This window comes from Bombyx mandarina, chromosome 03, assembly GCF_030267445.1.
Source record: "Bombyx mandarina strain Sakado chromosome 03, ASM3026744v2".
NCBI classification, from domain to species: domain Eukaryota; kingdom Metazoa; phylum Arthropoda; class Insecta; order Lepidoptera; family Bombycidae; genus Bombyx; species Bombyx mandarina.
Genome location: NC_143210.1, coordinates 10,776,310 through 10,801,162, shown reverse-complemented (window position 1 = coordinate 10,801,162; position 24,853 = coordinate 10,776,310). Strand labels below are relative to the sequence as shown.

The following is a 24,853-nucleotide window of genomic DNA, read 5'->3' as shown; positions in this document are numbered from 1 at the left end:
CCATCTAAGCAATAAAAAAAGCACTTTTAACTATTACGCAGAATCGAGGATATCCGGGATGTGCTGATGACCTTAGTTCATTTGGTACGAGCAACAGAAGACAAACTGGAGAGACATGAGTTCAGAGAGAAGATGCTTGGGGAACAAGTGAAGAAGATGCTGATGGCGCTTGATAAAAAACATAGAATGTTAGAACCACTGAAAGGGATGATATCGAGGCTTGATCAAAGGCTTTCAAACGTGGAGACGATTCTTCTACAGGTATGTTTAAAGTTACTAACATTGTTAGTTATATATTTTAAACCAATCATATTACTTGATCAAGGGTATTTCTTAATGTAAGTTTTATTTCAGAAAGAAGAACGCGAGAAAGGTTCTCAAAAGAAGACAGACGAAGCACTGGAAAGTATCCAGAAATCTATTCTAGCTCTAACGACGACAGTCACAGAGAATGCTAAGGAAAATAAAAATACAGAAGTAGACAGTAAATTAGAATCCTATGGAAACACTTTAGAACGACGACTTAATGCTACTGATGCCAGATTAGAAGCTGTGAAAACTCAAATAGATAACTTGAAAAACACAATAACTGAGGTTCGCTTCTAAAATCTATTTCGGTACTGTGTAAAATTTTACTAAATTGGCGATTGATTTTAACCGGTCACATTATGCGTTACGTTAATTAATTTTCTTCTTTAATTACCTAACTTATTAAAAACTCAGTTGAATTTATCTATACCAGTGGTCCCGCAGTAGTCGAAATTCGACTATAATTAATTGAAATTATAAGTTTCAACATTGTTATGGTCCTATTGTATAGATTTCGCCAAGACTACACTATAGACTCGTAATATTAAAAATAAACAATACTAACCTATTCTCAATTTGACTACAGACTATAAGCAATAACAAAAGTTTGACAATAAACAAAGAGTGTATGTGTGTGTGTCAAATACATGGTAGTGTGTGTAATGTTTTCTTTATTGATTTAATGTATCTTTTATGCATAATTTTAAAAAAATATTAGCATTGTGCACTTCTTCTCTATATTCTCTATAAGTGTGGAAAATTTCATATTCCTCCGTCTGCGCAATTTTCGTAAAAAGGGATACAAAGTTTTTGCTTCACGTATTAATATATCTATCTATATAAAGAAAAATGAATTGCTGTTCGTTAGTCTCGCTAAAACTCGAGAACGGCTGGACCGATTTGGCTAATTTTGTTCTTGAATTATTTGTGGAAGTCCAGAGAAGGTTTAAAAGGTAGATCAATATAAAAATGCTCGGAATTAAATAAAAATAACAATTTTGTTTTCCCTTTGATGTGTCCCCCGTCGGACGTATTCCTGTTTTATGTTTATTTTATACAAAAGTTTAGGTCTTTTATTTATCGATTGAGGCTCTCCGAAGTCTGCCAGGTTAGCTAGTTTCAAATAAATATGTTCGACTTACAGGATAACCTTCGAACATTGTGTCAGGGAATGGCCTATGACGAAAATCCATTAAAGAAACACCTGACGGAGGCTGAGAAGCTATTAAATAAATATGAACTAAAGTTGGTTGAATACAATAGTACTTCGAACAAGAATGATGTTGAACCGATTAATGAGATACCTCTGGCCGACGAGCAGTGGCACAGTAAGATGGCTGAAGGTGGGTTTACATTTCAGATTATCAAGGTTCATGACCTTCAGAACTTGCGAAAGTAAATTTTCTTATTAATTACCAACTTTATTATGGGTATTGCTATAAGAAAAGTCACCTTGTCTTAAGAATCCCAAAAATTGTTTTTTTAAACACACTTAAAACTTTTTTAAGTTATAAAGATATAAATAAGTGTAGTTTATAAAGCATTCTTTAGCTTTATAGTTTAAAAAAAAAAACAGTTTTCCAAATTATCGTTCTCTTTAAATTTATGTTTAGGCTCACGCTTTTTTCAATTTCAATGTCATCTGAAATAGTTGGGTACTGAAATTATAAAATAGATAAGATATATAAATTAATATAATATGTAAATTATAGGCAATGACAGCATATCTCAGTCTACATCAATATCCTTTCCGAAAATTGGAATTGTAGTAGTAAGAGCCTAGTTCATAAATCGTACTGTAAGAAGACATTATTAATCGTGTCAATTGTAATATTGTGATAACGCACTAAAAGGTACTACCACTCTGCCTATTTTTGCCGTGAAACAGTAATGCGCTTCGGTTTGAAGGATGGAGCAGCCGTACTATAAAACTGAGACTTAGTCATGTCTCCAGCTGGGTGGCGACATTTTTTTTTATTGTTTAGATGAGTGGACGAGCTCACAGCTGCTACTAAATAAAAAGGTAAAACACTACTGCTAATAAATAAAAAGGTTAAAAGAGCGTTTCGATTGACGGCGGATGAATTTGTTCAAACTTTTCAATTGTTCAATAAAGATCGATAAAGGTTTTATTTATTTATTGCTTAGATGAATGGACGAGCTCACAGCCCACCTGGTGTTAAGTGGTTACTGGAGCCCATAGAGATCCACAACGTAAATGCGCCACCCACCTTGAGATATAAGTTCTAAGGTCTCAAGTATAGTTACAACGGCTGCCGTACCCTTCAAACCGAAACGCATTACTGCTTCACGGCAGAGTTAGGCAGGGTGGTGGTACCTACCCGCGCGGACTCACAAGAGGTCCTACCACCAGTAAAACGTTACGTTGTCAACGTCTATGGGCTCCAGTAACCACTTAACACCATACCTTGAGTTCGCCTACCTATCTAAATTTAAAAAAATACAATTTACAGTAATGGAGCGTCAAGAGATAGATATAAAGAACATTCAAAAGATACTAACTGACGCAGAGAGCATGTGGAAAGATTTACCGCGAGTTTCACAGATAGAGCGTGCCCACAACGAAACTTTGGAAGCTATTGTCAACGCAACAGAGGACATAAAAGCTAATGACGAGAAATGTAAGCTAATACTTATTTCCACGGAATAGATAAATAAGGTTATTTATCTATTCCGTGCTTATTTCTATAATTGTAAATAGGCATGCTTTAACAAAAACCGACTTCAAATAGAAAAAAAGACATTCCAAAACAAATAAATATACACTAAAAACAATAATCATCGGTTGGCGTGTGATTTATTTATCTATTTTTCGCGCATGTACTTAATGTAAATTTAAGACTTATTTGGTTTTCTCATGGATATCATTATCAGAACTGGACTGAACGGGACCACACGGGAAGCGTCAGCTTTCTAATAAAAAAGAAATCATCAAAATCGATTCACCCAGTCAAAAGTTATGAGGTAACAAACATAAAAAAAAACATACAGTCAAATTGAGAACTTCCTTCTTTTTTGAAGTCGGTTAAAAATTATTGCTGATGTGCATATTATGAGAAAAGCAGAGTCTCTAATCAAATTATATTTCCACATAAAAGGAAATGTTGACGATTAATTTAATATATTGTCTTTGATTTGGGAGATTTTTAATACGATTTTCTTTATAACGAAACTAATCTTTTTATAGCTGTGGATAAGGTGAACAAAGAATTGCGTGCGATGAGCGATCGCCTTCAGGGAACTAATGTGGACATCCAGAAAAGCCTTACGCAGAGCAACACGCTGACAGAACGCGCGTTCAATGACATCTGGCGAAGCTACGACATGTTGCGGAATGAGGTAATCAGTACAGCAAATGAAAATGCCATCCGTGACCACGAAAATTGAAATTCAAATTCAAATTCAAATTCAAAATCATTTATTTCAACTTGGATGTCATCAAAAACTGTGATAATAATAAATAACTGGGAACAATTCACGCACGGTCATCCGTGTGCTTAATGCGAGTTTTTTAACGATCTCGATAGCGTAAAAGTTAGCTCATATTTGTAAGGAATGGGATCGTTTGCCTACGTTTGAATACGTTTGCATTAGGGGCGCTGTTCCAACTGCATACCAAATTACGTTAACTTTTACGCTATCGAGAACGTTAAAAAACTCGCACTAAGCACAAGGATCTTCTCAGTGACTCGCGATTCCAATCCAGTGGTAGATTCTGCGAAGCACTACTCTTGGTAGGGCTAGTGTTAGCAAATTCTCTCATAGTGAGCCCGTGAGCTCATCTACCCGTCCGGGCATAGCTGGAATAGCCTCTTAAGCTACCTACCAGCGAATAGGTAGGAAATAAATACGAGCTCCGGTATTTCTATCACGAAACAACTATTGTTTCACACTTGGTTTTTACGGATGTTCCGTTATAACTACTGAACCATGCATTTGATTGACTTGAAACTTGGTATCCATGTAGAAAATACATGTACTTAATGGATAGGCTAATATTTCTATGAGAGTTGGACTCCCTACACCAGTTGCGAGGGCGTTAATGATGAGAAGCTTTGTTGGGGTCAGAAATAATAATGTTAATTTTAAATGCACAGCGAAGCGGACGGGTACAGCTAGTCTTTCATTAAGACTGTGTATTCACGTCATCGTTTCATTATTTATTTATATGTTTTATTTTAGATGAAAACACTCACTAAGAGCGAAGAAGTCATTTTACAAACCGCAGATAATGTGATCGCAGCGAAGCAAGGTATAGAATACGGAGTTCAAAAAATCCTTATATACGTGGGCGACCTCATAAAAACGCAGACCAAAACTATGAACAGAACTGTTAGCGAAAGGTAGACGATAATATTTAATATTCAACGCATAGCTAAGATTATTATTCTTATAAAAAATGCATTACTCCTGACAAATGCACATTTACATATCGCCATAGGTTTTAAATTCTAGTTTTATTTATTGTTGTTACTTTTATATTAAGAATTGTAAGTATACCTAGTCAGGTCATAAATTCTGTCACATGTTTAATGTAAAATAATTGAAACAAGTTTATTCATTATGTAACCATTCATATACCAAAATGAACTTAACAAAACATAGATTCTTATGACACTAAAGTTTATTCAAAATGACCTCCGTGATTTTGAATACAGGCCTTCAATCTGCGCGGCCAGTCGTCTATCGCAGCACGAACGAGGTCCATGTCAATATCGGCGGCTGCCTTAATCAAGGATGTCTTGAGTGACTCCAAATTGGGATAAGGCTTTGAGCACGCCTTTTCCTCCAAGTGTTGCCATATCTTGTAATCTAACGGATTCAAATCTGGACTGGAGGAGGGCCAGTCTTCGTGCCGGATGAAGTCGATTTCACGCGCTGCCAGCCAGTCTTGTGTGCTCTTCGCTCTATGAGCTGGCGCCGAATCTTGTTGGAATACCCAGTGCCTGTTATTGAACATGATATGAGAAACAGGTTCCACAAGGTTCGTCAGGACTGTATTTTGATACACAACTGCATTCGTTTTTACACCTTTCTCACAAAAATGTACCTCTGTTAAGCCCCAATAAGAAACTCCCAACCATACCATGAGCGAGGATGGAAAATTACCTCGTTGGACACGCGAAATATGGTTGCTCGCTTCTTCACTACTGTGTGCGTACACCTTATCATTTTGTTTGTTGTAGCTCTCTTCTACGGTAAAAATTTTTTCATCCGAAAAAAGAATTTCCCGATATTTTTTTCCCGCGTACCGCTTCAACAAAGCGCGGCATCTCTTCAGTCTCAGGTCCATTAGACGAGCATTCATACGATGTCCTGTTTTTCTTCGATATGCCCGAAGCCCTAAGTCTTCATTTAACACCCTTTTCACCGTGGGTCTGCTTAACCCCATCTGAAGGGCCAACAGTTTCTGCTTACGTTTGGGATTTCTTTGAATTCGCGCCTTCACAGCTTTTATCACTGCTGGAGTCCTAACAGACCGAGGGCGACCACTTCTTGACCTGTCATCTACACTAGAGTCTTCATTGTATCGTTTGATGGTACGATAAACGAATCTTTTGGTTATATTCAAATGTTTTCAGTATGTTAAATATTTGAATGGCGCGTAACCGCAACGATGCAACGCAATAACTGCAACACGGTCTTCTTTAAGCGTCCACTCCATATTTAAAAATGAGTAAAATTCCAAAAGTATACATTTTTATTTTCATGAACAATTCGAAATTCGAATTCAATAAACTTTTTTGTGGCCAGCATTCTAAAAGAAAAGTTTTTACTGTGTGACAATACTTATGACCTGACTAGATATTAAGTATTTAATTAAGTACCTGTTGTACTGTACACTATTGATTAAAGCGAAATTTTTAAACAGATTTGACGTGATACATTCCACGGTGATAGACAAACATAATGGAACTCTCGTAAATCTCAACTCAAAGATAGAGATGGAAATGTCGCAAGTGTGGCGCCAGATTGGCATAATGCATCAACAGCTCACAGCAAGCCAAGGGTCACTCAACAAACTGACGGTAATCTATTTTTGTTTCACATTAAAAATATATATTGGTGTGTAAAATTAATTTCTCGCGATTCTCACCTTTATAAGAAGGGTCATCTTGTTGACGGGTTGCGGAGGCCAGTACGTCATCTAAGCTTGAAGACGTGCTATGAGTTATGGTGGGTTTAAGTGTAAGAGAACGATTTCCAAATCCGAATTGCGAACATATAGAGTAGTCATGCGATTTTAAGGGTGGGGCAGACGTTGTACTTCTTTAAGATCTTCAAGCGAGCGGATAAAATCGCTCTGTAGACCGACAGTTCGAAAAAACGTCGTAAATAACCAGTCAAATAACTATCTTGTAAGACCCTCAGGTTTAGTATTATTCTACTGACGGCAGCTATTGTTGTTAATGAAATAGTTACGATGCCTTTTTAATATTTGTATTCTGTTGACAGGAACTATCCGAGAGTTACACAAATAGTAGTACAATCACTTTGAACAAAGTGAAGGATGAGGTAATTTACAATGCGCTTTATTGCATGACGATTAGAACTATATCATCACAATGATTAAATTGTATTGTTTGTGTAGGTTGGCAACGTCACTAACAAAGTATTGGAATTGGGTGAGAATTTAAATTACGTACTGGGAAGACTGGCCCTCGTGACGCAGGAGTTCAGCCAAATATCAACAGGATTGAGCGAAGCATTAATGAACTTGAAGAATGATGGGAATGTTGAAGAAAAGAAAGAAAACGGTTAGTTTTTAATCTTTATTAATTAAATTAATTCTATTAAATACACGAGTGTTCTGGTTCCATCAGAATTAAATTTGAAATAAATAAATTAATACACACACGTATGTGTGCTTAAAATGGAAGCTCATCGTATATCTCACTTGGTTGCGCAAAAATGTAGTGTTACTTTTAAGTACAAATGTCTGGTAGTGTTATTGTGAGAAAAACAATTTTAATTGCAAATTTTAACATTTTAAACATAAAATTTTTCTCGATCCCGAATCTCTATTGGTTTCTTCTTTGGTATTCTTCTTATCAATCTCCCAATTTACAATGTTTTTCGAATTGTAACGCAGTTGACCCACTAATGTTGTCCGTGAAATTGTGCCCAAAATTAACAATTTTCCGTCTGGCTCTTGTATTATTGCTTCTCTGAATAAATACCTTTAACGATCTTTATTGAACAATTAAAAAGTTTGAACAAATTCATCCGCCGTCAAGTGAAACGCTCTAACCTTTTTATTTATTAGCAGTATACGTTTTCACATATTTATAAAACAGTTTCAGGTCCTGGTCCTCACGAAATTAAAACAGAAAACAAACCCTGAGTTGAGTTCGTCGATGCCAAATATACTATAGTTCTATTGTAACTAGTTGTAAGCTATTACCAACTTAGTTATTAAGACGACTGAATTAGACACAATGCCTTAAGTTCAATAAAAAATTATAATCCTACCATCAAAAGATAGATTAAAGAAATGTTTCGCAGAATATGTTATACTTAACCTATTAAAATACATAAATAAAACGATAGATATTAGCCATCTCAAAATTCAATGTTTTTATTGAGACTGACTTAATGTCACAAAGGTGAGTAAATTGACAAGATTGTAATGTAAAATTATTAAAAATATATCACGCAATGTATTGTTTTAATCCGTTAATGTTACCTTATCAATACACAAACTGAATGAAATAAAATAAAAATGAAATCTGACTACTTATGTTCAAACGTAAGCTAAAATTTCATGGTCATCAGTGGTAATTAATGATAATTATAGTTAAATTTATATACGTATTAACAACTTGTGTAAGACTAATATGATTTCCTAATAAAATAATTTAACCTGAAACAGTACTTTGATTTAAACCGATAATTTATATTTATTTCAGTCAGTAGCGTTTGAAAACGGTAAGTAAAGACGTCCTTCTTCAAACGAAGCCTCCGGTACCTACTCAGGGGTAGACATCCGTAATTACCTGGAGCTTGACTCAGTTAGTATTTACAGTCGGCATCATTGCGCCACTTTGAGAAGGTGGCACGACACGAAAACCCTCTTGTCGTGGCCGCCGGAAATTACATACCCGATCCTGTGGACCGAATGGTAAACAGTCGACATCGTTCAAAACACGTCATTATGGATACTCCCGATCCATTAACAGTGCTTTTAGGTACTTCAAGCACCGGTCACCGTCCTTGCCGAACCCGTCGCTTACGACTAAGGGCTCGTCGAGTAAATTAACCCACAGACACAGCCCACTGAGTTTCTCGCCGGACGTTCTCAGAAGGTCGCGTTTCCGATTCGGTGGTAGATTCTGCGACGCACTGCTCTTGCTAGGGCCAGTCTTAGCAACACTCCGGTTTGAGCCCCGTGAGCTCCACTACACGTCAAAGAGAAGCTGAAATAGCCTCTCAAGGCTATCAGCATATCATCTTAGGTTTTACAGCCCAGGGTGGCTTTAGCCTGGTCCAGTATGTCTCTCCAGACTGTTCTGTTCAGGGCTTTCTGCTTCCAGTTCCTAACACCGATAGCTTTGAGGTCGTGCTCTACGCGATCTAACCATCGGAGTATGGGCCTGCTACGACTTCTGCGGCCGTCTGGTTTGCCATATAGTAGTTATCTTGGCATTCTAGTCTCCTCCATTCGAACTACATGCCCTGCCCATCTTAGGCACCAATTTTTATAGTTTTTTATGATATTAAGATCGTTGTGAATATCATATAACTCCTCGCGTCCTCCATATCTCCTTTTCCTCCACAGCACCGAATATCCGTTTTAAGATCTTACAACACAAGAACACAAGGGGACGGTTCTCATCCTTTTTGCTGAGCTGTCTCTGAACCATAAATAAGAATGGGTAGGGTTTTTTAAAGAAGAATTTTGATATTTCGTGACAGAATTTTGAAACAGAAATATTTAAGCATGCCGAATTAGCATTTAGGTATTCGCCGAAAATATGCGTTTGACTATTTCTGCTGTTATGTCATTATCAGCATAGGTAGGAAAAAAGGGGGTAGATAGCGACTTGCCTATGCCCCTAGCATTGATGATCTTCATGAGCGATGGTAACCCCTCACCATTAGGTGGTATGCTAGTCTGCCTTCAAAGCTCTTATAAAGAGTAAACACTAGCTAAGTATCATTAGCAGTAAAAGGATAAACAGAGAACCAAATTGTGTGTCAGTCATACAGTTTAAGATTCATGCTTTACAACCAGTAACGAGATAAAGAAAATCTTCCAGTAATGAGTTTGTGATCGAAATATTTTATTTTTTATTTTCAAGAAGTACCTAAATATTGCTTCTAATGTTTTTTAATCAGAGAAATCTTATCTCCTATTATTTTGCTGATACTCTGCGACAGACATAGCCAAACCACCGCCTACCTCTAAATTCGAACTTTTGGGATACCATCTTTCCATAAATCAGGAGCGAACGCTTGCAGCAGAAGCATCTATGTGAAGTGACAATTAATTAGATCCTCTGTGTTTGACCAGTTTGCCAACGGAACTCTCAAACAAAATTCCCTGACTGACCCGTGCTGTGCACACAGGTGCCAAGACAATAAGGGCGCCGCCACCGAAATTATTTATGTTACACTTACACAACAACAAATTCTTTGTAGTGGAGTATCGATAAGTAAGTAGGTACAATAGGCACAACATATAACTTGTAAATAACAAAACATATAATGCATTTATAGTACAAGCATACAATAAGCATGCAGCAAAACAATAAGTCAAAATTAACAAATAATTAAACAAATACATTGAAAATGAAGATTCGTAAAAATAGGAGGCGCTTCATGGGTTTCGCACACAGGCGCTGCCGGGGGTCAACGCGGCCCTGCCTGAATGTTCTGATCTTTCAAAATATGCGGCAGATACTTAGAAGATGTAGAAGCGGGATTTCATAACTTATATCTAAGAACAAGAAAGTAAGATTTAAAGCTACATGAATTTGGCTGTATGTGAAACGGATGGCAGCTTATGAAATGTGGACTGTGGGGTTTACGTGTTTCGTTCATAATTTACAAATAATATGTAGGTACTTGGTTAGACTTTGGGGACATTTCAATTACCAATTTATAAAATTCAATGAGCACTGCTTACGAATTGCGATTTCAATGATAAAAGCACCTAATAAGGTGAATTTTACAACACAATAAAATTTTACAAAATAACAAATTTGAATTCAAAGTAATTTTATGTAATATGTTTTAATAGATTATTATAGAGAAATTATTGACTGACATTTGTTCAAGCCTAGAATTTTGATAAATTATTAAAGTCGTGTTTTTGTCAATAAATGATTTATGATAATTATGATTTTGTTTAAAAAAACACAATTGCACTTAAAGTTAAAGGTAAGTGAAACAACTATTTATAATTAAAGTTCATACCGTAGAACAGACTCGGATAGTGGGTAACAAAGGAGTGCCGAAGCATGGGGTGCGGTCTGACCACTCCTAAAAATTAGAACGCCCCGTAGTGTTAATAATCCAATTGGAAAGAAATGACGCTATATGTGTATATTTCTGTAAAATATAACCTAACGTAGCTTAGCGATTATAAACTAGTTAAACCTAACTCGAAAGGTCGAAAAGATGGATCCTTTTATGGATGTGATAAAGAATTCCGAAGAGCCTGAATGGCTTGAAAATAACATCGTTGGTGGCCTGAGAGTTTGGCAACTTATATTTTTGTGTCTAGCTGGTGTGACGGGTATAAGTAAGTACTAAAATCTTCTTAGAACGATTTCCCAGAGACAATATCAATTACAACCGATGTGTTGCATGTAACTTTGCCAAAGTTCATTTTGTATAAATATGATTTATGAGCATATTTGAACTTAATGAGTTCTTAAGCTGCACTTTATATTGCATAAGGCCTAACCTAATATTCTTCATCATCATCATCAGACTATAGCTACCTATTACCGAACACTGGCCTCCTGTCAGAATATGAATTGTATGACATTCGAAGTCTCATTCAACCATGGCTCACAAAATATTTAAGGATATTTCTGCGTAAGATTCTAGAATATCTGCTTAGCAGTTAGAAGTTACTATACACAGTAAAGACACAAAGAATCCGTAAATTTATCCACCATTATTATTATTATTTATTTTAATGCTTAGATGGTTGGACGAGCTCACAGCCCACTTGGTGTAAAGTGGTTACTGGAGCCCATAGACATCTACAACGTAAATGCGCCACGCATCTTGAGATATAAGTTCTAAGATCTCAGTATAGTTACAACGGCTGCCCCACCCTTCAAACCTTTTAATTTCTTGCAGCGGTGATAGTGTGTTGCTGCTTTCGCTTTCGAATACCCCGCACGAAACAACAAATAGAGGCAGACTACCAGAGGAGGAAAATCACTTCTAAATTCAGGCAACAACTAGAAACTATACAAGACTCTAAAATGGATGCTATGTCATTACATGATGGTAAGTGATTTGTTATTGCTTATGGACTACCCTATCCCTCAAACCGCAATGAACGTCTGGTTCGTGGTATGAATGAGCAAGTTAACCTGAATAGATGTGAAAATTAATCTGGCAGAATGAGATGCTTAAAAATTCGTTAAATCGGTACCTACCTGCTTTACTATCATTTGCTCTTTTTAGTATTTGATCTACTCTTGTAGGTTATTTTTTGTATAACCACTAATCATAGACACAAAGGAGACTGCAATAATTTTTATATCCTCTGCAGTAACAGTACAGATAACAAATGAGTCAGTTCAACAATGATCTTATTTGCATTCCAATACGTGAGATAAGATAATTTTATGATAACCGTTACATATTAACCGTTAACGTCTGCACGCCAGCCCTAGAACTTTTGCACGAGAAGACAAACAAACAGATGGACTACCAACCAGGGTCACAGCCGAGTTCCATCTCCCCGGAACAAAGTAAGCACATTTTTTTTTATTTGCTTGCAGATTTAATTGGGTGTGCTAGATTCAATTACACAGAGCTAGCGTCCTATATACTGTAAATTGTGTAATTAATGATAGAGTGGTTAGATGCTTTTAGAAGCGTGAAATATGAAGCGTGGATTTGAAATAGTGGGTCAAAGTGATCGATAGTCGTCACCCCCACAATAGTATCCGGTGCGGAGCTTTTCATAATATTCCCCTTTTAATTACGAGTTCTAAGTATTTATGGATTTCATAACCATAACATTTTTCGTGTGTTTGCATTTCAGGGTTCGTAACTCAGGCTAAAGATTATTTTTATTGCCCTTGTAGGCAGATGAGCATACCACCTGATGGTGAGTGGTTCCATCGCACATGAACTTCAGCAATGCCAGGGGCAGAGCCAAGCCGTTGCCTATCGAAAAAAAACTAAACTATAAAAAATGTTAAAATATGTACACATATCAAACCTAAAAACTTATTCCTTTATTGGTATTCCCCACATTCTCAGGTTCTCTCGATGCCACAGTCCAACCCGATGGACAGAAGGCAGAGCCCCAATCATCGGGGCCCAACTTTGTGAAATTTGCGACAAAGGTGGCCAACCTTTCCAAGCTTGGCCCACCCAAACCCACACCCACATCGTCAGAGGCGCCGAAAGACAAAATGGACTTTTAGAAAATTTGATTTCTTAGCAATTTAAATAATCAACGCCAGTAGAAAGCGTTTTAAATCTGAAGACGCATATTTTATAACGTTATTATAGCTATATGTGAAATGTAGTCATATTTAGTTTGTTCCATATTATAATCATTGCATTGTCTTACTTAGTTTCATTTTGGCGCAATTACCTTTTTTTATTACTTAGATGGGTGGACGGGCTCACAGCCCGCCTGGTGTTAAGTGGTTACTGAAACCCATAGTCATCTTTTTATTTATTGCTTAAATGAGTGGACGAACTCACAGCCCACCTGATGTTAAGTGGTTACTGGAGTCCATAGACATCTATAACGTAAATGCGCCACCCACCTTGAGATATAAGTTCTAAGGTCTCAGTATAGTTACAACGGCTGCCCCACCCTTCAAACCGAAACGCATTACTGCTTCACGGCAGAAATAGGCGGGGTGGTGGTACCTACCCGTGCGGACTCACAAGAGGTCCTACCACCATACCACCAGTAAGTACCTCTATTTGTATAGTATTTTAGTTCGAGCGACTCCGTTAAGTGTGTCGTGAATAAAACAAATATCATATTGCAGTAAGTTTTCTTTAATCTAGAAAATAAAAATACAGTATAAACGGATTTTTAAATCACAAGAATAATAATTACATATTCACAAATAACTTCCGTGTTCAGCACAGTCAACATAATCTCGCTTTAAAACTGACAGTAAAACAATAATCAAATGTAAGCAATAACTTTAAAGCAACATTTTAACTTACTTTTATTTTACATAAATAATATTTAGCAAGTTTTCGAAAAAAAGAATTACATTAAAATTTCAAGTTAGCTAACCTTTCATTAATTAGTTTACAATTGTGTCTACGTATGCCATTTTTTATTTTCATTCATTCACTTTATATATTTATTATTTCATGTCATGTCATAAACTTGCCACCGCGACCATTGACTTAGCGAATTACTTAATTCATATAAATCCCAACGTGACTCTTACGCGATGAACAAATCACCTTAGTCAACTTTCAGTCCACGACTCGATAATCTCTCATCCTAATATAATTAATTAAAACACTGTTATATTTTTTACTTATATTTTATTTTTAACACATTATTTTACCACGGCGAGTTTGGATTGCATTGTCATATTACAGTTACGAATTATTTGGTGTTTTTTTTTCCTCAATAATCCGAGCAACGTACTCGCGCTAAGCCCACGACGCTAAACACGTGTCGTAAGAATGTTGCACCAATATGTTTTACTAAGCAAAAAATTTATTAATAAAATATTTCAATAAAATTCGTCTAGGGTGAATACAAATGCTTTTCGGAATTTGCAGTGAAAACGGACTGTTGTTAATAGTCAAATATACATATTGCGTTTCTAACCTAGCGTCTCTACAGAACAATAATCGCATCGCATCGATCGAACTAAATCAGCATCACCATAAATAAGGCCATTACACATAGTTCTCGTGGTCTATGGAAGAATCTATTGTAAGGTACTATACATTTTCACTTATATATTAATTATAATTGATCGGACCTATCTAAAACGTAAACGGTAAAAAATACATTTAAACATTGTTCGTGTTACACGTAATATTATTATCATTGCATTATACAAAAATGTTAAGAAATAAATACAAGAGCAGTTAAATAATATAAAATGATAAAATAATTCGTACGAGTTTGTGCATGTTACCTGTCTCAACATTCATGTGATATACATTTTTACATCTAAAACCAAAAGGTAAGTAAGTAGTGTGTCATATTAATTATTATATTACATTTTATTTCTAGACGAAGACCGGTAATTGTATTAACTTACAACAAAATTACGTTAGCGAGTCTCCTACCATCGACGGAAACTATACAACATTATCTAGATATATATATTTCTGTATACATAAAAGTCGAACGCTAAACTTTAGGAACCCAAGTCTGGATGCGGAGCTTTCGTTACAATAAAGCACAACTTCGTCTTCGTCGACGATTACCACTACTGCAACATTAATTTACGCGCTACGATCACGAATCGATCGAATAAATATTAGTATTATATTTATCATAAAATGTTCAAGTTTCCTCGCGTTAACTACGAAACGCTCTCGGCAGCACGCTAAATCATTGAGCACACGAGCGTATATTTGGCAAAAATGTTTCGTGAAAATGGCATCAAGACAATGTTATAATAAGTACTTTGTGACGTTCCGAAGGACACTCGGGTAGTGTAAAATATGAATAGAAGTAACACTTAAACGATCTTTAAGTAATAAATTAATAAAAATTAACAATTTCGTTTGAATATTATCGAGCGTCGGACGACACTGCAATGCACACGGCGTCCGCTCGGGTATCTGACGACCGGGGTTAATAATTTAAAATTGTTCAAATTACAAGGTGGATTCAAAGACTATAATGAACGTTCTCGTCGTGACGTGCGAAGGGTGGAGGTCTCGTCACTGATGACGTCACCGGACGACGGAGAACGCGCACACTGTGTTCGGCGTCTACCTTCCGCCGCAACGCAACACTCAATCTCTTCTCACAAAAGTTCTGCCCCTGTACGAGAAAAAAAATATATAAATAAAAATGATTGCTGTTCGTTAGTCTCGCTAAAACTCGAGAACGGCTGGACCGATTTGGCTAATTTTGGTCTTGAATTATTTGCGGAAATCCAGAGAAGGTTTAAAAGGTGAGTAAATACGAAAATGCTCGGAATTAAATAAAAATAACAAATTAGTTTTTCCTTTGATGTGTCCCCCCATCGAACGGATTCCTTTTGTTTGTTTTAGATTTATTTATACAAAGATTTAGGGCTTTTATTTGTCGATTGAGGCACTACGAAATCTGCCGGGTCAGCCATATGTAATATTAATGAAACGAACGGTTGAGAGAAATGTTTTTTTTTAAGGGATTTTATGACCTGGTAACTACGACCTTTAAGTCATGTCTTATTTTAATTTATATTAATATTTTTATGAAAAATGATATTAAGGAGTGAAATGAAATGAAGATGATTAAATTGAGAGAAATGAGTTCGTCGTACTGGTGGTAGGACGTCTTGTGAGTCCGCACGGGTAGGTACCACCACCCTGCCTATTTCTACCGTGAAGCAGTAATGCGTTTCAGTTTGAAGGTTGGGGCAGCCGTTGTAACTATAGTGAGACCTTAGAACTTATATCTCAAGGTGGGTGGCGCATTTACGTTGTAAATGTCTATGGGCTCCAGTTACCACTTAACAGCAGGTGGGCTGTGTGCTCGTCCACCCGTCTAAGCAATAAAAGAAAAAAGAAAATCGTGTTAGGGCCGGCCGGCCGCACTCACGTGATGGTCTTGCGCTCGGAGGGGCGCGCGGCGGCGTGCGGGCGCGCGCGGTTGAGCACCTTGAGCAGGTCGCCGGCCTTGGCGCGCATGCGCGAGTGCACGTACACCTTGGAGCACTTGATGTGGTAGTGCAGGTAGTCGCGGAACATGTGCAGCAGGTCGATGGTGTTGTCGCGCGCCGCCGCGCACGTGTGCCGCGGGAACAGCACTGCCCAACACACACACACTCCGTTAAACAATTACGTTATATTCACTATTGTGAGGAAGTAAAGGTATGCGTGGAGCAATTGTCCCCATTAAAATGTGAATAATGTGTGTGAATCGCTTGATAGGCAGCAATGATAAACAGCAATAATAAAAAACTATAAGCCCACATTGTTGCCATTACTAAAAAGCAAGCAAATGCGTTCCAGTTCGAACCTTCAACCCGTGTCTCGGTGTGCTCAGGCAATAAATAAAAAAAAACATTGGGTGTACCCACAATTCCAATTTTTTTTTAATTAATAATATTAATGGTTTTTCCTTTCTTGGAATACTAAATGATAGGTAAGTAAACACGCACAGTAGGCGACACGATCAAAAGTAACGTGTCTTGATTTTCAGTGTGGGATATGCGCTATGTAAAGTAACAAGAAATGTAAGAGATTATGTGCAGGAAAATAAAAGTTATTCAAAACAGAGATTTTCCAGTATGGTGGTATCTACAATTCAAATTCACAAAGGACATTTTCTGACAACCAACCAACCAACAAATCAAACAGATTATATATGTATTAACGATTTTTGTTAATTAATATTATTCGTCCGTCATGGACATTCATAACATGTACTGTACATATTCAATTGTTACCTGCCTCAGGTTTAAGCCCTGACATGATCACATATTCACTCAATGTTTCAGCCATCAAGCTGGATGCTAACTTAAATAGTTATTAACTCACCGAATGTGACGTAGCTGATGTTATCGCCCACTCTAGCGTTGGTGTCGACCAGTTCTAGCGGCGGCTCCTTGTGTGAAAACAACACCTGAAGACACATGAACAAATCGTTAAGCTTTTAAATTCTTGTTACAAGTTTATTTGGGTGCATGACCTTTAATAAAAACTACAAAATAAATAGACAGTAGGCAAGAAGACTGATTAGCATCAAAAGAAATATTAATAGTACAGGACTTTATTGTAGTGATGATGTGTAGTGTAGACGTGAGTGAAGACTGATGGCCCCCAGTTCCACGTGCCTCAACCGTACTTGAGACATGAGATTGAAGTATTGTAAAATAATGTGTCGTGGTGAACCTTGTTACGTCGAGTAACCTATTTTCGAGATTGAGGTAACCGACCCCTTTGGAGATATAGGTCGACAAGCAGACGGGAGATAAAAAGGGAGTCCGGTAATCTCTACTTAAGTCGGATATTTAGGCGTCGGCAACAGGGGGTACTAACTGTTTACACAACATCACTGTGGTGCAGAAGGCAAGGGGAAACCACTACCCCTCCCAAGAAATCCTATGAAAGCAAACAATGAAACAAGAGTAATAGCATGAAATGGAAGCTGATGGTACAAAGAGCCACGAAGGGCTTTCAGGGACACGACCTTCAGCAATGAAGTATGCAACTAAGAAGAAGAAGAAGAAGAAAATAATCTGTGCTGCTTAATATAGCATACATATTAAAATCAATATATTTACTTGAGGTGCGGTGTGCGACGCCCTTCTTCCCTCTTTCAGTTCTTGCATAAACACTTTCCCAATGACCATATCATCTTCGTGTCGAAAGACTGTTGAAAACACAACAGTCACGCGATCTTCCTGCGCTTCAACGTATCTGAAATAACACCATTTGCACATTTATCAATGACACTCGTTATCGGCCTCATACGACACTGCCAGCCAGTGAGTTTATTTCAAGGTTTTTTGGTGTGGTCACCATTACATCACAGCTTGGCCAAAACTTCGAAAGATGTTTTTGAGAAAGCAAAAAATATTTTAGGAAACAGACTTTTGAGACATGAAGTTGAGGTCTCGATTTTTTTTTGCTTAGATGGTTGGACGAGCTCACAGCCCACCTGGTGTTAAGTGGTTGCTGGAGCCCATATATATCCACAACGTAAATGCGCCACCCAACGTGAGATACAAGTTCTAAGGTCTCAAGTATAGTTACAACGGCTGCCCCACCCTTCAAACCGAAACGCATTACTGCTTCACGGCAGAAATAGGCAGGGTGGTGGTACCCACCCGCGCGGATTCACAAGAGGTCCTACCACCTGTATATTTTATTGTACAAGAAGTACAGATGATACAGTACAAGAACGGGTCGTGCATTTTTTAAGTAGGAACGAAATTGGCTATTTTTATCCATATAAGAACATATAAGGTTTCTCAACATTTTTAAGTTAACTCACATTTGTATGCCTTTGGAACGTTTGCCTACATTTGCCGCTAGGGGCGCTGTTCCAACTGCACTGAGTTAACTATTACGCTACCAAGAACGTTAAAAAACTCGCACTAAGCAACTGAGCACTGGTATAGCTTGTTGATGGCATTACTTGATATACAAATTGTCTTAAATTTTAGGCAACCAAAAACTCAATATTCAAGACACCTATAACGACATCAGTATTTTCACAGAATTTTTTTTTTTTTTTCCTACCTAAGCTGATAGCCTTGAGAGGCTATGTCAGCGTAACCCTAACTTTAGTAGGTGAGCTCACGGGGCTCAAACCTGACGATGTTGCTAACACGAACCCTAGCAAGAGCCGTGCTTCGCAGAATCTACCACCGGATCGGAAACGCGACCCACTGAGAAGATCCGGCGAGAAACTCAGTGGGCTGTGTCTGAGAGTTAATTTACTCGTCGAGCCCTTCGTCGCTAGCGACGGGTTCGACGAGAACGGTGACCGGCTGAATTTCAATTAGTATAATTATACAAATATTATGCATATATACAAATATATACATATCGACGCTTGAAAAGCAAACGTGACTAAGCAATGCGTGAACTTTACAGTAGACTAATTTAAGGTTGAAATACCTGAAAAACATTCATTTTAACGAATCTAGCTGTAGGATTGAAATGATTTTAATAGAACTAGAAATATTTTTTTTTGCGCATCGAATATAGTTATTGCCTATCATTTATGTACAAAGCAGTTATTGTCGCTTAGTCACGTTTGTCTTTCAGGCGTCGATATGCGAATATTAACAATACATACAAAGTTTCATCCTGTCGGTAGTTAATGACGGCTCGCTTGTGGCTGACGTCACCGTCCTCTTGCAGTCTGAAGTAACGTTCGAATACCGACGCAAAGCAATTCCTCTTCAACAGACCAACTTTTTTCACTACATCCTCCCAGTCTTCCGGTATGTTTTCCATGTCGAGGAGCAATGAGATATTGTAACCTGTGTATAACAATGTTTGTCACATAAATTATAAAAGCAGACTGTACCTGGATCTTTACAAGATAATTATTGCAAGATAAGTTTTATGCCAATAATTTCTCGTTTTGTATTAATTGCCAAAGCTTATCATCTTACATTGATACTGGCCACTCTGGACACCAGAACATAGTTTCAACTGCAATTTGTATAGATACATATGTCCTTGCTTAGATGTCTGAACGAGCTCACAGACTGCCTAGTTTTAAGTAGTTGCCGGTGCAACTGACAATGTGAACGCCGCCATTAGCCTTGAGAAATGGGTCTAGATTAAATTATTGTAAGCCGACTTAACCTAATAGGTGCATGGCTCTAATAAAGAATTAAAAAAAAAAATTGTAACTGCTGCCCAATCCTTCAAGCCAGTACACATTACTGCTTCGCGGTAAAGGTGATGATACACAGAAACAAAACTAATTTTACGATTTAAATTTTCGCGTTTTTTTTTTCCTGGACAGAATAGTGATTCCAGCGCGACACTTCCCTAACATTAATTACATAATGTCTTGCCTTCATTGTGGAAGTCGTTCGTGAGCATATATTAGAGAAATATTTCCTTAGAAAAAATGGTTCGTGACTGCGGAATTTCAACACCGCCACAGTCGCATCGTATCAAGATACGAATACACCGGGCGTCTTATCGTTTTGGCAATGACGACTTTCAAAAAAATAAATTAAGTATGGTTATCAACTGCATTTTTACGTCATAATTTATTCTATTAGTGATAATACAATTATTCAAAGCTGTTTACATTGTTTAGTGGTGTCGTACAAGTATTTGCATTCAAAGCAGGTTTCTGCACTTATTACAATTCATAAATTTTCATTCCACAAACATGCCCAGATAAAACATGTACAACATTATCTTATCAATTTTAAAGCAAAATTTGGTAAGACTATCAGCCTTATCCATACTCACAATAAGATATAAATGTAAAGTTTATTAATGAAGAACATTATTTTCACTTTATTATTCAAACAAATTTCATATTATTTCAATCAGCCTATATTTTACCTGAATTTTTTTAGTCTGTTCTGTCACTTTTTCAAATCTATAAATAAGATGAACTAATATTTAGAATAAAAATTAAATTATATTTTAGCATTTCTCTGATAACTGAAGTGTTTATATAACTTCGAGGTCATCTATTGCCATTCCATATTTTATCAAATTAATAATACACCAAATAGTAACGCCGAGCCATTCATAGGCGTGGTTATGTGGCACCGACACGCGACGATAAAAATAAACGGGCAAAGCACTCTGTGATTAATTAATCTCCAAAATGAATATCAATAAGAACTCATTTAGAAACAATTCTTCAGAAAACTATTCAAAGTACATATTTTTCCTACTCACAATCAATTTATTTAGGATCTAATTTTCACAACCTTATTCTACTTCTCATCAGAATTAAATTGAGACAGAATTTTTAATATTTTGAAATTGATGTTTTTTCTTCTTCATTATTTATCGCACACTGCTCTTGGACTCTTTGACTATAGCTATTCCGTGAAATGTTTAGTCTAGGCACGGAATATTACTTATTATCTAGCCTTGTACGAGACCAGTAAACATATTTAAAACAAAATGCTATACAATAATACTATATTTGGCTCTTTTGGTTGACAAGGTTGCAGATAAAGGTCTAGATGACAAGAATAATACACGGCTCCATAATGTTAAGTAATTATTGGAGCCTATACATTACAACATAAATGCATACAGGCATTTGTACCATGTACTTGAAGCCTAGAAATCTTGGTAGATCCCAGATATTTTTTCAGTAGAAATAGGCATAACAGTTACACCAATCTATGGAGACTCAAAACACCTTTTCAGTAATATGATTCATTCAAATAAATACTTGTAAAAATGTTCTCCTATAAATTTAGATAAAATACATATTTCCTGTTTTTAATGTAATACAAATTAATTTACTTTAAATGCCAGCTAGGCCTTCAAAAACACAACTAATGAGTACATATAATATTAAGGAAAATAAGGTAGAATAAGTCCAAGTGATGTTATATAATATAAATATAAACAGGCAATTCAGTACCTTTGTCATCTCTGGTTGTCAATCTGTTTTTTTTTAATTAGCTATAGACCGACTAATTTATTTATTCATGTAAAATTTACATTGGGAGACTTAATGCCTAAGGCATTCTCTACCAGTCAACCAAAGGTAGTGCCGAGAAAATAGTGGTAGGTGCAACGAAATAATATTAATCTTACCAACATATTTTCGACATTATCAATTGTATTTCTCTAAATTTCAATAAACAATGAAAATAAATATTTAAAAAAACAAAATGTCACTGAACTGTCAGTAATTTTAGTAAAATTTGGACCACAGCATGAACAAAACTGCTAATAGATTATCCAGTTGTGTATAAATACATATTAATAAGCAATACTTCCAATACTTCTTCAGCATCAATCTGTAGTGGTAGAATCTTCAGCTAAACTCTTAATTAACTGTCCCCTTATTTAATCTCCCCCATCTAGAGTACTGGTGATATATAAACCTCTACCCTTACAGGTTAGTATTGCTTTTCATCCCGTTGCTGCTGCTATTATGTGTTTCTGTTTCATGGATAGGATACCCATTATTTTAATATAATTTAGATTTAGACTATACCTTGAGGCAGGGCACATCATTCATGTTGTGATAATTTTGGACTCTTAGTAACTGATACCATCAGATAAACCATAATATCTACGGTGTTTCCCGAACGTTATGACATGTTCTCCTTCAAACGAGGCTTGTGGAGAGTATTAAGGGATAGGCAGCAGCTTGGCTCTGCCCCTGCTTGCTGAAGTCCATGAGCAACGGTAACCACTCACCATCAGGTGGGCCGTAAGCTCGTCTGCCTACAAGGGCAATAAAAAAAAAGTATATTTTCCACATCTCTTCCATTATAAGGAAGAAAAATAAATAAAATAAAATTTAAAAATCTTTGTGTAATTACCTGACTCTGGTTCAGTAAGAAGGGGTCCATACACCCTCTTGAGGAGCTCATCTGCTCCATGTTCTTCTAATTGCTTGTAGAACTTCAAAGATATACTAACCTAAAATCATCAATAATATTCTTATAATTATATAAATTGATGAGTCTAAGCTTGAAGGTCTTTGTTGATATTTAAATTTAAACATAATTCTATTTATTCTTCGTAGAATTTTTTTATGGTTTAGCAACATTTCTTCCAGGTGTTTTTGCAAATCACAAACCTATTTTTACAGCTCATTCAGCTACTGATTTTTATATTTTTAATTGGTAAATTTATGTTTTGTGTTTATATGTTTTATTGACATTTTTATTCAAACAATAACAAAACAATTTTAAACATATACTACACATTACTAGTTAAGATGACATCATTGTATTGAGTTTCTTTGATTTAACTATCACTTATCAAGTCATACATACCCTAACTTTGGTTTTGTCTCCATTGACATTGGATATATGGAATAATACTCCATCAAAATCAGCTACAGTAACATCTATTGACTCAGGCTTTAAGCTGAAAACAGAAGGGGATAAAAATAAAGACTCATTTATTGAATAAATTAGTCATATCCTCTTAGTAGCGACATTTGGTATCAGTTTCGGTGCATTGTTTACGGGCAATATGGTCATTGGAATTCTAAGCCTTTATGTGTTATATTTCCGCAGACAAAAATATGTGGCACTTATAAACAACCGATATGACTCATCCACGTCGTGATAGGCACTAACGCGTCACTGTGACCGTGACACATTAGAATTTAATTCCAATAATACCTGTTCTCTGACACTAAGTGCACAATTCACTTGGTATTTGTACTCCAGCCGTCAACGTGGGACCACCCCCAGTGAATCTTGACACTTGTCAAGTCCTCCCCTGGAGGGGTTATGCCCAGGATACAATCTTTATAGGAGTCATCATCATAATGACTATTAAAATTTAAATAACTACCGTAAACAGTGTACTCGATAAATTGATTCTAATCACGAAAAAAACAGTAACTTTCTAGTGTAACGTACTCACCGCGCCAGTGCATTTTTATATTTAACCGTTAGTGTTTCTTCTATAATTCTATTATTGATCTCGAGTAAGATCATTATTCAACAATTTATAACCTACAGATATTTCATAAAATCAACGCCTAGAGCACCTTCATTTAATTTTTTTAAGTAAGAATTTTTACGATGACCGCCCGTGCGTATAGACAACCAAAAACGACAGAGAAAAGAAACGAAAAAATCGAATGAAATTCGACAAGCAACCATAGAGTGTAAATTGAATATATGAACGAGAGCTTAAAAAGTTCTTAGATTTTAGTGGAAACTAAAATGACAATTATCTACAAAATGAAGACAATGTACATACATATGAACAATTTTTAATAAAAATTTCACGATACAAGCGAAGCTTACATCAGCCAAAATTCTTAGGAATATAATCTTTAACAATTGTAATAACATGTCATTGACTTTTTTGAACTCTTAAATTATTGCAGTCCTTTTGTTACTACTTTTTCCTATATTTTATTATTTTTTGATGAATTGTTTGAGAAAAATATTAAACATCGTAAAAAAAGTGTGCTTGGGTGGTAAAAATTTAACCTTTACGTCGGTTAAGTCAAAAACCAGATTAAGTCTTTTTTGTTTTAACTGAAACCTACTCCTAAAAGCAGAGTGGAGTTATCAAGATTCAGCAACATACTTTTTATCTCTTTTAGCCCCATTGAGTTTCTTGCTGGATCTTCTCAGTGTGTGGCACTTCTGATTTAGTGGTAGATTCAGCGTATTACTGCTCCTGCTCGGGCAGCTGTTAACAAACTCCACTCTTCCTGGCTGAGTCCATACTCACTCAGATCTTCTGGTGAAACTAAAAAAGTAACTGGCCGCAAGTAATCCTTCCTTCTTAAAAAAGAAGTCTATTGAACTCTCAAAAAGAATTATCATTATACTGAGAGGTAGTGGACAGCATTTCATTTCACCTAATTCCCTTTCATTTCATTAAGATTTTACATCAAAGAGTATATTTTCCTTTAGCATTATTTGACTTTTGGTAAAATGTTAATTATTCAAATTACTAATTTCCCTTTGCCCATTCATTGAACGAATCAAAGAAAAAACATGTA

General features: G+C 36.3%; 3 protein-coding genes across 3 annotated transcripts in view; 2 read left to right on the top strand and 1 right to left on the bottom strand.

Annotated features, from left to right (window-relative positions):
* Positions 1-8,200, top strand: part of LOC114242333 (uncharacterized) — a 36,309-nt gene extending 28,109 nt beyond the window's left edge. The window contains exons 3-12 of the mRNA XM_028173451.2: positions 42-261; positions 355-594; positions 1,454-1,652; positions 2,784-2,951; positions 3,518-3,669; positions 4,513-4,673; positions 6,203-6,359; positions 6,787-6,846; positions 6,923-7,088; positions 7,629-8,200. Of these exons, the coding sequence (XP_028029252.2) occupies positions 42-261; positions 355-594; positions 1,454-1,652; positions 2,784-2,951; positions 3,518-3,669; positions 4,513-4,673; positions 6,203-6,359; positions 6,787-6,846; positions 6,923-7,088; positions 7,629-7,675 (1,570 nt within the window). The 3' untranslated portion in view covers positions 7,676-8,200. The remainder of the gene's footprint in view (positions 1-41; positions 262-354; positions 595-1,453; positions 1,653-2,783; positions 2,952-3,517; positions 3,670-4,512; positions 4,674-6,202; positions 6,360-6,786; positions 6,847-6,922; positions 7,089-7,628) is intronic.
* Positions 8,201-10,928: 2,728 nt separating this feature from the next.
* Positions 10,929-13,098, top strand: LOC114242419 (uncharacterized). Its single transcript, XM_028173561.2, has 4 exons — positions 10,929-11,077; positions 11,647-11,799; positions 12,186-12,269; positions 12,787-13,098. Exons 1-4 carry the CDS (start codon positions 10,954-10,956, stop codon positions 12,951-12,953), a joined length of 528 nt encoding a protein of 175 aa, XP_028029362.2. The 5' UTR covers positions 10,929-10,953; the 3' UTR covers positions 12,954-13,098.
* A 431-nt stretch (positions 13,099-13,529) lies between these two features.
* Arpc2 (Actin-related protein 2/3 complex, subunit 2) lies at positions 13,530-23,972 on the bottom strand. The gene is made up of 8 exons (XM_028173464.2): positions 23,755-23,972; positions 23,154-23,247; positions 22,695-22,794; positions 19,496-19,682; positions 17,973-18,108; positions 17,227-17,311; positions 16,286-16,493; positions 13,530-15,520 (listed from the first exon to the last, which is right to left on the bottom strand). Exons 1-8 carry the CDS (start codon positions 23,826-23,828, stop codon positions 15,493-15,495), a joined length of 912 nt encoding a protein of 303 aa, XP_028029265.2. The 5' UTR covers positions 23,829-23,972; the 3' UTR covers positions 13,530-15,492.
* Between the last annotated feature and the right edge of the window lie 881 nt (positions 23,973-24,853).

Coding starts and splice junctions, on each gene's coding strand:
- LOC114242419 (XM_028173561.2), top strand. CDS start 10,954: ATGGATCCTTTTATGGATGTGATAAAGAATTCCGAAGAGCCTGAATGG. Junction 11,800..12,185: donor TGCTATGTCATTACATGATG/GTAAGTGATTTG, acceptor TCTGCACGCCAG/CCCTAGAACTTTTGCACGAG. Junction 12,270..12,786: donor TTCCATCTCCCCGGAACAAA/GTAAGCACATTT, acceptor CCACATTCTCAG/GTTCTCTCGATGCCACAGTC.
- Arpc2 (XM_028173464.2), bottom strand. CDS start 23,828: ATGATCTTACTCGAGATCAATAATAGAATTATAGAAGAAACACTAACG. Junction 16,494..17,226: donor CATCAGCTACGTCACATTCG/GTGAGTTAATAA, acceptor TGTGTTGGGCAG/TGCTGTTCCCGCGGCACACG. Junction 15,521..16,285: donor TCCGAGCGCAAGACCATCAC/GTGAGTGCGGCC, acceptor TTTCTCGTACAG/GGGCAGAACTTTTGTGAGAA.